The 14,534-nt window shown below is 40.6% G+C and overlaps 1 protein-coding gene across 6 annotated transcripts; it reads left to right on the top strand.

The window, feature by feature from the left end:
- Positions 1-6,056, top strand: MRPL42 (mitochondrial ribosomal protein L42). 6 transcript variants are annotated; one of them, XM_066995049.1, is made up of 6 exons: positions 1-68; positions 765-985; positions 2,060-2,123; positions 3,163-3,247; positions 4,487-4,650; positions 5,890-6,056. In XM_066995049.1, exons 1-6 carry the CDS (start codon positions 10-12, stop codon positions 5,933-5,935), a joined length of 639 nt encoding a protein of 212 aa, XP_066851150.1. In that variant the 5' UTR covers positions 1-9; the 3' UTR covers positions 5,936-6,056. The 6 variants fall into 6 exon arrangements, with proteins under 6 accessions (XP_066851150.1, XP_047917147.2, XP_047917148.2 ...); XM_048061190.2 differs by lacking the exon at positions 1-68 and adding an exon at positions 328-420 and having other exon boundaries at positions 824-985; XM_048061191.2 differs by lacking the exon at positions 1-68 and adding an exon at positions 334-420.
- The last annotated feature ends 8,478 nt before the right edge of the window (positions 6,057-14,534 follow it).

Below are 14,534 nucleotides of genomic sequence, written 5' to 3'. Positions count from 1 at the left end.
AGATGCTTCATGGGCATGTGGAAACTTATAGTGCTGGACCCATTTCAGGTCCTACAGCAGCAGGTCAGGTAACCGACTTTTGTCTCTCCCTGCTTCTTTTATCGCTGTTGCATAAACACAGCACCGCCTCTGAGATGCTTTCTGTCTCCAAAAGCACCCGGGTGAGTTTTGTGCAGGCCTGACACACCCGGGTTGGAAACGCCCTCTGGAGGGACGGTGCCCAGGGGTCTGTGGCTGCGGTGCGGGCGGCGGCTCGCCCCCAAACCCTCCGCCGGGTACCGGCACGGCCGGGAGGCACGGGGCGCCCCCCGCACTACATTTCCCAGCGGGCCACGGGGCGGGCGCCGGAAGCGGAGCGGCGCGGGGCGGGGCCGGCTTCCGGTACGGCCGGCGGGCGGGCGGGCGGAGGAGGCCGCGGAGGTGGGTGCAGCGCTCGGCCCCTTCCCCTCTTCTGTGTAATTAACTTTTATTTTTGTGACCAGGGCCGGCGCGGGCTGGGTTCCCGAAAGGAGCTGCGTGTCGCGCCGGGGCTCCCAGGGTGGTGGCTGGCGGGAGGCCTCGGCCCCGGGCTGAGGCGGAGCCCGTGCATGGGGGGTGTTTGGGGGCGTTGGGTCGGTACGTGGTCCGCGGAGATCCTTATCCGCAAATAAAGCTTTGTGCCGTGTTTGACCGCTGAGGAGACAGGCGTATCTGGAACCGTAAGGGCTTCTGAACGGCTGACAGACGATAGGTAACACACTGCACGGATTTTCTTTGTCCCGAAGGTCAGGAATTGATTTGCTGACCCTCGTACCCGAGCAGTTACGGAGCCGGTCTCTTTCAGAGGGTGCTGTGCACCGCGACGGGGGCCGCGTCTCGCTCAGGCCCGTCCTGCCCAGCACCGGTTTCCTGCCTGCACCCAGCATGGCAGCGCCGCTCAGAACCGCGTGGTCCCGCGTCCTTTGGAGGCGTTCGGCAGCTCCCTGCAGGCAGGTCCCGCTGCAGAGTAAGTGGTGGTGGGATTGGGGTCCTACGTTGAAATTTGCTCTTTGAGAGCCCCTTCTCTGCGCTGTTTGCAGCAACAGGAACATGGAAGTGGATTGTTGAATCAAGTCTGATATTCTGTTTTCTCTCTTTAGTTATTAAAGGGTGTTTTGATTTACTTTTTCTAGTGCCCACACATGACACTCCTCTAACTTATTAATTAGTGTGTAAATAACATTGCTCCAACTGCTAGTTAAATTATACTTGAAGATTTAAACTTAATTTTTCAGACTTATAAACGATGCTGAGAAAAGTCTACGCTATATCATAACTGTAGGCTGAAACAGCCTTGGTCCCTCAGCATCTCCTCACAGGGCAGGTGCTGCAGCCCCTAGCTATTTTGGTGGATGTTTGCAGAATTTATTCCATTTTATCTTTATCAGAGGGCCCAAAAGTGGCCATGGTATTGAGATGTGGTCTAACAAGTGACGAGTACAGGGAGATAATCACTTCCCTCAGTCTGTTTGCTAGTACAGTCCAGTATGCTCCCCTTTACAACTTGTAATTCTTGTGATTGCTTTCCTTGGAGTAACAGGAATCTGGGGAGGGATAACGTTCTCTGATGTTACAGCAGCCAAGACATTGTAGTTTTGTGTAGCGTGCATACCAGTTTCTAGCACAGTACAATTTTTTTTCCCAATGAATGCTGCTATGAATTAAACAAAAAGAATCAGATCAGATGATCTTCCTTGTAAGCCATATGGTAATGTTTTTCACCCTTTATATATATACAGAGTCAGGGTATATAAAGAATATACTCTAACCGTGAAATCTGTTGGTATTTTCTAAATACTGTGATGTTTCTTAGGAAAACAGCATAATGGAAAAGTAAAAGTAGAATAACAATATTTTTGGTAGCACTACAAATCACAGTAAAGTGAGCTTCTATTCAGACTGTATTTGAGTTTTATTAATCTGAAAGTGAATATGATTATAATCCCCAACTGACTTAGATTGTAATGAAAATGTAAATATTCTTATGTTTGGCATAGCTCTGCTTTTTTTACATCAGTGTTTGTGACTTATTTTTTTGCAGATGGAGCTGTATGTCATGCTTGTCATAAATCTACATACCCGATTCTCCCTGAAGACTACAACTGGTACCTTAATGTGCTTTGACGTGTGACCTTTCCCTTTGATGCTTATTCCAGGCTACTTGCTCTGTCATGAAGCTGTCATATGATGCTAGTTTTGGAGACATATATATTATAATTTAAACTAAAATACTATTTCTGATCTTAATGATCTTAAAGTTAATATTTAACGTTTTAATTTAAAAAGTTTTATTATTAAAAAATTAAAGTTTTAATTTGAAGTTAATGTTTCAAAAATAAGCATAATGAAAAATCGTGCATGACTCATTTTAAATTCAAAACCTGTTGATGACCCCAATACTGCTACAGTTTTGTCTGTGGAAGAGCAAAAGTAACTAACAGCAGTGATTTTCCCTGATGCTTATTGTTAAGACAAACTCCAGGAACTGCTGGGCTGCTGCATGGGAAACTGGAAAAGATGATTCAAGTAGAGTAGAAACTGGAAGAGACGATACAAACAGTGAGAAATGCAACATGTGCGTTGTAGAACTTCTTAGGAAGCTATTATGTCATAGAAGTAGGGAAGGAAGGTGAGAAGAGTCATACTCCCTCAAGGAAATTCTCAGTAGAACTCTGTTTATTGTGCTGACCACCCTCTGTTACCAAATATAAAGGTTGAAACCCAAGAACTTTATTTCGTATTCCTTCTTACTGGTGCCACGCTTTTTATAAAGGCGTGTTGTCCTAGATATTACTGACATTTGTTATCCATGTCTGTTTTATATGTAGTTTTATATGTAATTATTCAACATCTTAAAGACTTCTTTACAAACAATATTTCTAGCTATTTGTAGTCCTCCATTTTAGCCCTTCTTTTCTATCCAAAAGAAAAAAAAAATACCACCAAGGTAGCTGAAAGAAAAACTCACAGGAAGTTCAGATAAAGTATTTGTGACCCCTTTTTAGGTTTTTTTTTTTACAGAAGATTGCTAAATAATTCATGAGTTCAGGATGAAATACAGTTTTCTCTGGGAATCCAGTGCTCGGTTGCTTAGCATTTCTGAAACTTGGATATATTTAAGAAGGTAACTTTTTATTTTTATAGCAAAGTGGAACTTGCCTTGACGTCAGATTTGAAGACGATTGTCTGCTACCACCCTTCGCTTGAGATTCCATATGAGTATACAAAAGTATGTCCACGTATACACACATTTCTTAGTCATGTAAAAGCACAGCAGTTCTGAGTTTTTGTTGTTTTTTTTTGTAATTTGGAAGACTGAGGTAATTCTTATGTGATCAGCATATCTGTGCAGTAAGTGAATGATGAATGTAGCTGCTGCTATGAGGAGGGCATTTATTTTTAATTGAATTGAGGGAAAGCTACAGAGTAAGAAATGCTCAGGTATTACAGCATACAGTAATTAACAAAGAATTAAATGAGATACTCATAGTTGTGTGCTACAGAAAAAGCGAGCTTCTAAGAGCATGCTTCTCAAAGAGGATGTTTGAAATTCAGGCAACGGTTCACACATCCTGCTATGGACAGATGCAGCAGTCTGGGCAAGAGGATATGAAGAAGTGCCTCTGCTGCTGCTATTTTCAACTCGAGCTTTAAATTCCATTCAGCACCATGGGTTCATAAACTCCACAGAAAAATTTAAATACTGACTTTTTTTTTAAATCCATCAGCAGTACTGTCAGCGTGTTCTTTACACTGGAAAAACTGTATGCTTCTTGTATCAATTTCCAATTCTCATGTGCTAGTAAAATCTTGCAAATGGTAGCTGCATTGCTGAAATAATTCAACGTGAAATTTTTCCACTGAAAACTTAGTTTAGCACTCTTTGCCTGTAAGTTATATATTGGTATTTCAAAATTTATCGTTTACATGTCTCTCAGGAACAAAAGGCTATAAATCAGGGAAAAATACTAGTAGCAGTGCTAGTAGGTAAGTTTTAGGATGGGAACAAATATCTTGGTGTTAGCTGATGCACACTTAGGAAGTGACATTCTTCTCCAAAGTACAACCCATTTAAAGATTATTTTTTTTAGCAGTGTGACTAAATGATGATCATCAGTATGAATAAACTTATAAATAGGAAGAATATGAGTACTTCTGTGTCAGTAAATTGATGCTTATTCAGCCAGTGAATTGTAAAGATCAGCCATAGTGATGACAGCAGCGCTGATTTTAGGGGCACAGTAATCAGCTCCAGCACCTGGGGTAATGTTTCCAGAGATCTGCCCCATGGCGATGTGGTTTTGACTGGGGGATGGTGCTGGTGTTGTAAATAGCCTGTACTTTCATGAGAATTCTTCTTTATTCCTTTGGTTTCAGCTAGTAAATGGTAATGTTACTAATGTAGCTTGACTTTTTGTTTTTCATCAAAGAGGAGAAAAAGGAAATATATGTGCTACTGTTCTTATAGCCCATACCACGGCCAGATCCAGTGAATAATAAAGAAGAAACACTTGATCAAGTTTTAAAATCCAGACTGAATGAAAATGAGCTAAAGGATGATAGAGGTCCTACAATTGAAGAGCTCAGCAAAATGTTTTACACAACAAAACATCGGTGGTATCCTGTAGGACAGTAAGTAATTTTTTTTTCTTTTCAGTGTTTGTTCCTTTTGGAGGTAAAGGGAAACACAGGAATAATTTATGACCAAATTCAGCCTAGGATATGTCTTGTGAGATGAGATACTGTTAGCACATGGGCTACTGCCTACAACTTTAAATGCAATATTGTGTAAATGGAAGCCTGTATTTCTGTGTTGTTTTTTTTTTTTTGTGGTGGTGGTGGGTTTTTTTTTTTTACCTCTGCCCCTTTGATAGCCTTTGCGATTTTGGAAAAATACCACGGAGTAGAAATTTTTCATACTATCTATTTAGCTACTGGTCCGGGTTATTTGTTAAAGTTGCGTAAGTGAAGTTACACCTTCAATGGACATCACCTAATACAGCTTGAAAATGTGATTCTCAGACTTGAGAATAGTGGAGTTTTTTCATTTGAAGTGAGGAAAGGTGTGCCTTGGTGTACCCTGTGTTCGGAAAGCTACTGGGAGAGGTACAAGCATGCCCGACTGAGCTTAGAGAGACTGTATACGCTCAGACACCCCACTGGAAACAAACGGCATTTTAGTTTGTGTAACTCCTTTCCAGTCTGTGTTACTGCACTTCATTTGCTAACTTCACAGTCTTGGAGACCTGATACAGGGAGAACGGGAGAATTTTTTTGGTCCCCATCACACTTTTTAAATTGTTGTGTTTTGGGAACAGGTGAACGAGATGAAATGGTAGAACTCCCTATGGCTAAAGGGTAGCTGTCACTTAATGAGCATCAAACTCTATCTTCCTTGTTTTAGGTTGGGTAATTAAGAATGTAGGAATGTAATTAAATCATTTTTGTTGCAAAATATATATATATTTTTTTTTAGTTTGCAGAATATTACACTATTTCAAGTACAGTCTGCCATAACTCCTGTACCCGATTGTTCTGTAGCAATCATTTTAGCCAGAGGAAAACCTGACTATATAATAAAATTAACTTCACATAAAGGATTAAGAATAAACAGCAGCCTTAGTACCTATTCAGCTGTAGAACTGATTGGATTAGTGCGTGCTTGTAGCAGATGTAGCAATAGAAATGAGTAGTGTTATGTAACTTCATGAACAGAGATGACATCTAATGAATTGTTGTGGATTGTGCTTGTGTATCTTGTGTTTTGCTTACTTGTGTAACCTCCAGACTACTTGCTGGGGAGAAGAATGTCAGGAAAAAAATCAAAGACTTCCCAAAGCTTGCATTCACTGCAGCCTCTTTTTTTTCTAGGTATCATAGAAGACGGAAGAATCCTAATCCTCCTAAAGACAGATAATTAAGATAACTTCTTGTTCATCAGCAATTTGCTATTAATCTTTATTGGAAATAAAAATTACAGAAAGTGAGATGTTTGTCACTTCTACATGAATGTTTTAAATAAACCATGTTTAACTGAATTTGTGTTTCTTTTTTCCTATTTCAATTAGTTAACAGTAGAAAAACAGCAAAACTGCAGTAATGAAGTAAGGACTCAGAAGCATATGGTATGTGCAGGGTCAGTGAACGTGCTAGTCTTAGAACTGGGTGTAACATGACAGGGTGATCTGATTAAAGCAGGCCAGAGGCTTATTGTTAGTAAAGGGAATACATAGAAACAGTATTTCAGAATGGGAGTTCTAGAACTGGACATGCTGGAGTTTGGTGTTTTTGGAAATCAAGTACCTGAAATGCAGATAAGCTTTGAGTGCTGAAGTCTAAAGAATTTAAGGCTTGTCAGGTACTGAAAACTGGCCAACTTGGTTAAACTTCAGCTTCTACAGCATCGCTCATCCTTCTAAATTGCCTGGCATTCCCAAATATTTGAGATGTTTCTGTGTATGTTTGCTTTGGTTTTTGTTTTTTTTTTTAAACTCACTCCAACTATTGTTCAGTGAGGATGCAATGTTCATACATACATTGAATGGCTGTAGCTCAGGGCAGGAAGAGTTCTTTACTTTAGCTGGGTAATCAATCACTGAAGACACACAGCTCGTTCCAGCTTACCAAGAGGGAAGGACTGGCCCTTTATAATATCAAGTGCTTTCAAGAAACATGGTTTTATTCTAATTCATGCCTTTAGCATTTTGCAGTCCTTCAAAGTTTCTGCTATTAAAATATTTTGTCACCTACCATTTTTCTCAGAAATAGGAGATCCTTTACTCCAGTCTACAGTTTAGGCATCAGCCTTCTGATAGAAAAGGCCAGCTTGGAACACTGTGCTTCTGCAGAGACCCCAGTGACATCATTAAGTCATCTTTGCATATCCTAGTAAATAATCAAGAAAAAAAATCCCATGTGTCATATATTTTGACAGTATTTCCATTCCAAGGCAACTTGGATAAGCTAGAAAGGTACCTGTTTCTTGCATTAGTCTGGTGTCATTTTGCATGTGCTATCTATATGTTTTGCTAGAAGTTGAGTACCATACAAAAAGTCTAGTTCTGGTCATTGTCAGTATGAAGTACAACCACTTTTTGTGGAGTTATTCATTTTCCTTGAGGGCTTTAATTGTGTAAGAGTAATGTCAGTTGCATGCAAAAAGGCTGTCATTAAGTACTTCTGGAAAACTGTTAAGCTACTCTAAGTCTTTATCTTGGTATTACTTTTAAAAATGAATTTTTAAAACCTAATGCCAGTTAGCCAATAATGGTTCATCATGGCACAGCATAAAATAGTTTTGCTTCTCTCTGTTATGCTTGTAAATTAATCTGACTCCATGTTTAATCCTACATCACCCGAATGATTGTGGCTCCATGTGATACGATGCGTTGCTCACATGGTAAAAAAGATGCTATCATGAAGGTATAACTATAAAAAGGATGACTGCTTCCTTTGCAAATTCAATTGAATAAAAAAAAAATATTTTTTCTGCCTATAAGATCACATTTAAAGAGTTTTTTAGTAATTAGAGGTGTAGCAGATTTTAGTATTTGCATCAGTTCACGGTGCCCGGTACTGACATTGGTCCTTAAGTGAGAAGCTTACATCTTAGTGTTGTTACATTCCACTGTGTAAAATTGAACTGCCCTTTGTTTTGGAAAGCTGAGACGTAATTTGTCACTGTTTGACTCCATTCCAGTTTAAGAAAATATATTCTTTCTTGGATTAAACTTTCAAGTATTTATTTCCCTCCCCACACACATACTTTTGCTTATTCCTACCTAATACTATTAAGACTTTTTTATGGAAACCTGTTGTAATGTTATTACTATGTTTGTCTGTTCCTGCCTGTCAAACTCTTGTCGGTGATCAAACATCCACAGTCACTGCAGAAATGCTCAATTCCTGAATGTTTCCCAAACACTTTTGGACACTTTTCAGGCGTTTTGAGGGTTAAAAATCCTTTTTGTGCTGGACTGCTACCTTTAAAGTACTTACTCTTCTGACCAGTTGCTGGAAACCAAGTATAAAACACACTATACGTACCCTCTGCCATTTTATTTATTTTATCTAACTTTATTGTTACATTAATCCATAAAGTGAGAATTTAAAAATCTTTCGCTGCATTACACTGCCATTCAGTCTTCCTGTTCTGTTATACTAAATCTGCTGGGTCAGTTGAAGCAGAATTTATTAAAGTCCTACTTCCACAGTAATTCCGAGCTGTCCTCCTGATTTTCTGTCTTGAACAGCTGCATAAAGCTGTCTTTAAAAAATCTATTTGAAAGGTAGTTTGGGATTTCTAGGTATTGTTGCTCTTTTTGTGTGTGTGTGTGTGTTACCTTTGTAACTGAGAACTTGAGTTGCATAGAACTCAAAGTATGGTAAGTCTACTCCGGTGCACTTTTATCCAAGTTTAGGCACTTAGTCATTTGCTTTGTATCGAATAGTTACTAAGCGTTTCAGACCTTGCTAGCCTAGTTGCTGTGGATAGTATGCAATTGGGTATGTCTTACTTATTTTTTAATGTTTCAGTAAAAGTCTGCTGAAGCTTTGATTGTTATTATGCCGCTAGAAAAATGTTTCAGTCAAATATCAGAAGTTTTGTCCTCGATGCAGGCCATTTAAAATCACACTGAAATTTATGTTGGTGTTCTACCGAAAGGAAAGTTCTTTCACTTTCTGTGCTTAGACCTGAATTAAAAAAAGGAAGCATTCTTTTAAAACAGGCTTTTGCCTCGTCTGTGCAAATTATGTCATTTGCAAATCCTTGGTACCACCACAGGGAGGCAATCTTGCACAACAGCTCTACTGGATTTGTCTGAAACCATAGACAATTTAGCTATCTTGTGAAACTTAACAGTATGGTAATAATTTAATTTAATTTAATTTAATTTGTGAGAATAAGGAATTTACTAGCATTTCTGAAAGTGCTTGGATTCAAAAGGTAAAGGTTCTTTTGTAGGACTTTTCCTGTTTGCTTTGACCAATTTTACTCTTGTAATGTGTAGTGGAGATGTACCTGTCTTCATACTTAACAAAAACAAAACAAAAGAAACAAATAATAAAAAAAAAACACCTTGAGGTTGTGAAAAAATGAGTCAACAGTGCAGGCATAATGGGACCCAACTGCCAAATATGCTCCTTTGACAAGTTTTGTGTCTATGTTTCAGTTCCTCATGACTAAAATGGAGGTATAGTGGTTATCCATCCCTTCCCCCCTGCCATACACAGCTATGGAGAAGTTCCCTTCTTATCTGTTGATGGCTGTAGTAGGCCTGAATTTCACCTGACATCTCTAAATTCTGCTGTACCATGACTGAATCACTGCTGCATCTCCCCTATTTTGTCACAACAGCAATTTCTGTTTAAAGCCAACGCTGTTTCTTGGTTATTCCAGTCTTTATGAATTTTAGTATGCGAGCTGCTCTAATTTCTCACATGCTCATTCTGTTCCCCCAAAGAGCACAAGGCTATATAACAAAGAGATTAAGTAGACATAGGCTGTGTTCTTCTGTGGTGGAGGGTGCAGGTTTTGCTTTAACACTATGGTATAATAAATCGACTTTAAGCCATTGTTCCAGTCACAGAATCATGGAATGGTTTGGGTTGGAAGGGACCTTAAAGACCACCCAGTTCCAGCCCCCTGCCAAGGGCAGGGACACCTCCCACCAGAGCAGGCTGCCCAAGGCCCCATCCAGCCTGGCCTTGAGCACCTCCAGGGATGGGGCATCCACGGCTTCTCTGGGCAGCCTGTGCCAGGGCCTCACCGCCCTCTGAGGGATGAATTTTTTCCTAACATCTAATCCTAATCTCCCGTCTCTTAGTTTAAAGCCATTACCACTACCACTGCACTCCCTGGCAGAGTCCCTCCCCAGCTTTCCTGTAGGCCCCCGTTAGGCACTGGCAGGCCGCTGTCAGGTCTCCCCGGGGCCTTCCCTTCTCCAGGCTGAACAACCCCAACTCCCTCAGCCTGTCTTCACAGGAGAGGTGCTCCAGCCCTCTGATCAGCCTCGTGGCCCTCCTCTGGGCTCGTTCTAACAGCTCCAGGTCCTTGTGCTGGAGGCCCCAGGGCTGACCGCAGTACTGCAGGTGGGGTCTCACAAGAACAGAGCGGAAGGGGAGAATCACCTCCCTCAACCTGCTGGCCATGCTTCTTTTGATGCAGCCCAGGCTGGCTTTCTGGGCTGCAAGCGCACATTGATGGCTCACGTCAAGCTTCTCATCAACCAAAACCCCCAGGTCCCTCTCCTCAGGGTTGTTCTCTTTCACTAGAACAAAGTTCAGATTAATTGTGTGCCTACAATACATAAGAGCTGGACCTATCTCTTAACATTGAGACAGCAACCAGTTAGACATCCAAGACTGATTTAATCTTTGTAGGCTCACCTTATAGTCAATTGACACACACAAAACAGTACCTCAACAAGGCAGTTAATCCCATTTTGAAATGAATGTCTAGAATAAGCTGTACATTGCTTCCTGGAGGTGCTTTTTCTGTTTTCTATGAAGGGAGGATGGAGCTTAGTGGAGATTTTGATGTCTCTATCACAGCAAACAAAAGCATATTTACTCTTTGTTGTTTTGCTTTGCTTTGTTTGGGGGGGAAGTCTGAGAGCAATACAAAGTTGGCAAAGTCAGCAAAATATTTTAAGGAATAAGCAGTTCTCTCTTGCTGAACAGATGAAGTAATGTGTTTTGCCTTCACTGCAACAGATTTCTTTTATCTTTCTGCTTTTTGTTTTCTCTGTGGAGTAATGCACACACATTTTATTGATAATTTCAATAAATTGTGTATAGGATTTAAATCTCTCACCTCCTTACATCTAACTAGCCCTCCAATGCTAAAAGATGGTAGTTAAGCCATTGCGTGTTTTGTTTCATTTTATTTAGTCACTGAAGAAATAAGATAGTTGCTTATCTTTACAGCATCTCTTCTAATGCACTCATGGTTCCAACTGTTACCTCTTGGTAGTTACAGAAAAATGAACACAACAAATGATAATTTACGGAGTGATTTGCACAGAATTCTCTGAAAATTTAAATACAATTTACAAAGAATGGCAATTCCACTTTATGTAACTACAGCCACTCAGCCACTGTGCAACACCCAAAGTTGGTAGGAGCTATGTGGGAGCTGCGTCGACAAAGAGCATGTTTGGTTTGTAACTGCATTTTGTGGCTTCTAGGGGGGAAACGGCTCTGGCCTGGAATACCAATTTATTAAGTGCCATGATGTATGTGGGAGATTATAATCAAATATATGTATCACAAAATTTTTCATCGCCTAGAAGCAGTACAGGGGGTTGGAATGGCCAACAGAACTGAGAAACTTTGCCAACTAGTGTTTCTGAAAATCAAATAGGTAATAAATACAGAGAATAGTTGTGCTTACACTCAGCTTTATTGCTTGTCAAGATGAAACAACGGTCTTGGATCAGACCCAATTTACTATTTTAAACAATGTCAGTTTTGACTGCTACCGAAGTTTACAATTCCTCAACGAAAGAATCTTTCTACCAGTGAAATGAGATGTCATAGAAAAAGAATTCTGAACAAGCTGATTTTTGTAATCTCTTCTGCCAAAACTAATAGAAGTTTAACCATGTAAGTATCACAGAAAATTCAAATGAACAATGAAAAGCGGCTGTGTTAGATTAGGCTACTCTATTAAGCCATTATCCTGTAGAATAGAAGCCTAAGTAAAAGTCTAAACCATTAAAGCAAAGCCCTGCTGTACAGACATATTTCCTACTCACTAAAGCAGAGCTTTATAGTTTCATGTAAAGACTAGTGCTTCTTAAACACTGCTAGCCTTTCTCATTACTCAAATATTCAAGTTAATGTATTGTTTCTTTTCAAAACACACACATTTTTCTGGTCAGGATCTGTAGGAGTTGTACTGGATCAGAGCTGTGCTGCAGCAGTGCTCTTCAACTCCTTCTTCAGTTAAGACACTTCGAGGCTTTCAGTTAAAAAATAAGCTAATGGCAGAGAAAATTTTCCTTGAAATCTGATTATTTTACAATTTGTTTATGCTAGTATACAGTGTTGTAAAGGTTCACATCTCTTTTCATATTTTTGGTTATTTTGTAACTTTTAACCCTGACTTTAAGTATGAATTCACTTGTCATTTTCCAAGAATGCCTTGTATCTTTATAAAACTCCCTTTCCTTTACCAGAGTAAAGGTACAGTGCAGCAAGCCAATACCTTGGGCCCCTCTGAGCACATCCTTATTGCTGTGGGCCGCGGGTCAAGCTCTGGGCTGCTGCTCACCCTCACTTCTTCCCCAGTTCTCTTTCAGCCCTCTTTAGGGCCACACACCCTCGCAGGGAGAGTCCCAAAGCCACATGTTGTTCCACTCCGCTCTGTGCTCTCTTCCAGGCTACCCAAGCTGGCCGTGCACCCTCAAGCCTAACCACATCCCAGAACGTGCAATACGTACCTTTGCTTTCACACTAGGGAAGCACCGTTATAGCAGGCCGCAGGACGGTTGCACATCATTTCAGATACTTTGAACTGAAATGATACACAAAAAAAAATCATAATTTACATGCTGGGTCTGCGGGGGCACCACAGAGAGCCCAAGGAGTGTGGAAGTGGGAGTTCTCTCTAGAGGGAACTAGCCCCAGTCATCATGAATATAAGTCAGTCCTCCTGGCATCAGGAAGTTTTTTAAATTTAGAAATGCAAACATGCCCTCTGAAACCAGGTAGCTGGAACCCAAGTTGTTTTTACAGACAACCTGAGCTCAGATCGTCTTTGTTCTTCCTACTTAGTTAAAATGACTCTGGTACAGGCTTGTTGAGACATGCAAAAGCAACAACTCACACACATAATTGTTGTTCTCTCCAAACAACTCGAGTCCTCAGCATCGTCGGACCCAGTTCAGAAATGCCCCTGTTGGGACTGCAGTAAACATAAAAGTATTTTTCTTCTGAGTAAACAATATTACAGATACAGAAAAGTGCGTTTCTATAATGTAAATAATAATAATAACAAAAAGGAAAAATCTGGGTTTAGGAATAAACATCTCTTCCAACAGTCCACATCAGAGTAAATTACACGAAGTGAAGGTCAATAAATATTAATGTTCCATAATCCTCAGCCTTCAGAGGATCTAAGAAATCTAACGAAATAGTTCAGGGTGAGGCATCTGGGATAAGGAGGTGAAAGGCTTTCAAAGTTTTCTGGGCAAAAAAAATAAATGGATATTAATTTCTTAAAATCTCCATTTTAGCATTTTTAAATTAAAATGCTGTATTTTAATTTCAGGGCTAGTGAAATATCAACAAAAGAAAGTAGTCATATCAAAACAAATTAAAGAGCTGGTTTTCTTCTCAGGATGTAATAGGTTAATTCATTTAAATAGCTGTGACACTGGCAAATAAACTTTTCACCATAAATAATTTGCCATTATTTTTCCTTTTCAGCTGCACTCACACAATAAATTAATTTTGCTAGAAATGCTCCACCAGTTCAGCGCAGTTGTTGTGGCAGTTTCTCTCCTTACCTGGCACACTGTCACCTGCTTAGAAATAATGCTGAAGGTGCCCAAGCAGATGAAAAGAGATCCTTCATTTCCTTGTTGAAGTACGACCGTCAGAGGCGTAACCGATCCATCCTGCCTGGGGAATTTCATTGTTGCAGCTGTATCTTTTTTTTCCTCAGCTAGTCCAGAGGGGTTTCATTAACATCTCCCCAGTATCTCTGACTAAGTAGGAATTGTGACCAGATTGTGAAAGCTTCTAGAAATAATCTATTTTGAAGTGTTAAGTATATAAATGCAAATTGAGTGGAAACAGCTGTTATTTACATACTCTGGATGCAGGATCCCACTCCCTGATGGATTGAAAGAAACTGCCACTGCAAGAGCATGAAGAAATTGGAAAAATATGGATTTAGTAAAAATACACGCTACGGAGCGTGCTGTCAGGTGGTATAAATCAGCACAGCTTTGCAGGTTAGCCACTGTGACAATATACAGCACACCTACCAGAGAGCTTCACTCATTTCTGTGAGAAAGGGGGAGTTATGAGGACGCGAACGTGCTGAAAACAAAAGCATATGGACAAATTTGTGTTTCAGCCTCGTATGCAAAGACGAACAGAGAGCCAGGAGTCTTCAGAAACAGTCTCACAGAACAAAGACCCCATTCACAGCAAGACTTTGCTGCGGACTTCTGTGAGCTTGAGATTGTGTTCTGGAAAAAAAAAAAAAAAAATGCTCCTGAACAATGTAGGCAGCATATTCTACACCCGGGTGGCTAAAAGGGAAGGGCGGGAGGGAAAAGGGAGCGTAGCGCGAGAGCTCGCCCTGCCGCTGCACGCTGGCTTTCTCTTTCTGCCAGCCTGGCAGAGGATCCTGCACGTCCTCCTCGCCCGTCCCCTTGCCCACCTGCAGCGGGTCCTGTGGTCGTGTGTCCCGTCCCATCCCGTCCTGTCCCATCCCATCCATCCCATCCCATCCCATCCCATCCCATCCCATCCCATCCCATCCCATCCCGTCCCATCCC

Source organism: Anser cygnoides, chromosome 1, assembly GCF_040182565.1.
Source record: "Anser cygnoides isolate HZ-2024a breed goose chromosome 1, Taihu_goose_T2T_genome, whole genome shotgun sequence".
Classification (NCBI taxonomy): domain Eukaryota; kingdom Metazoa; phylum Chordata; class Aves; order Anseriformes; family Anatidae; genus Anser; species Anser cygnoides.
The sequence above is the reverse complement of the archived record's forward strand: the minus strand, read 5'-3'. Positions and strand labels throughout refer to the sequence as shown.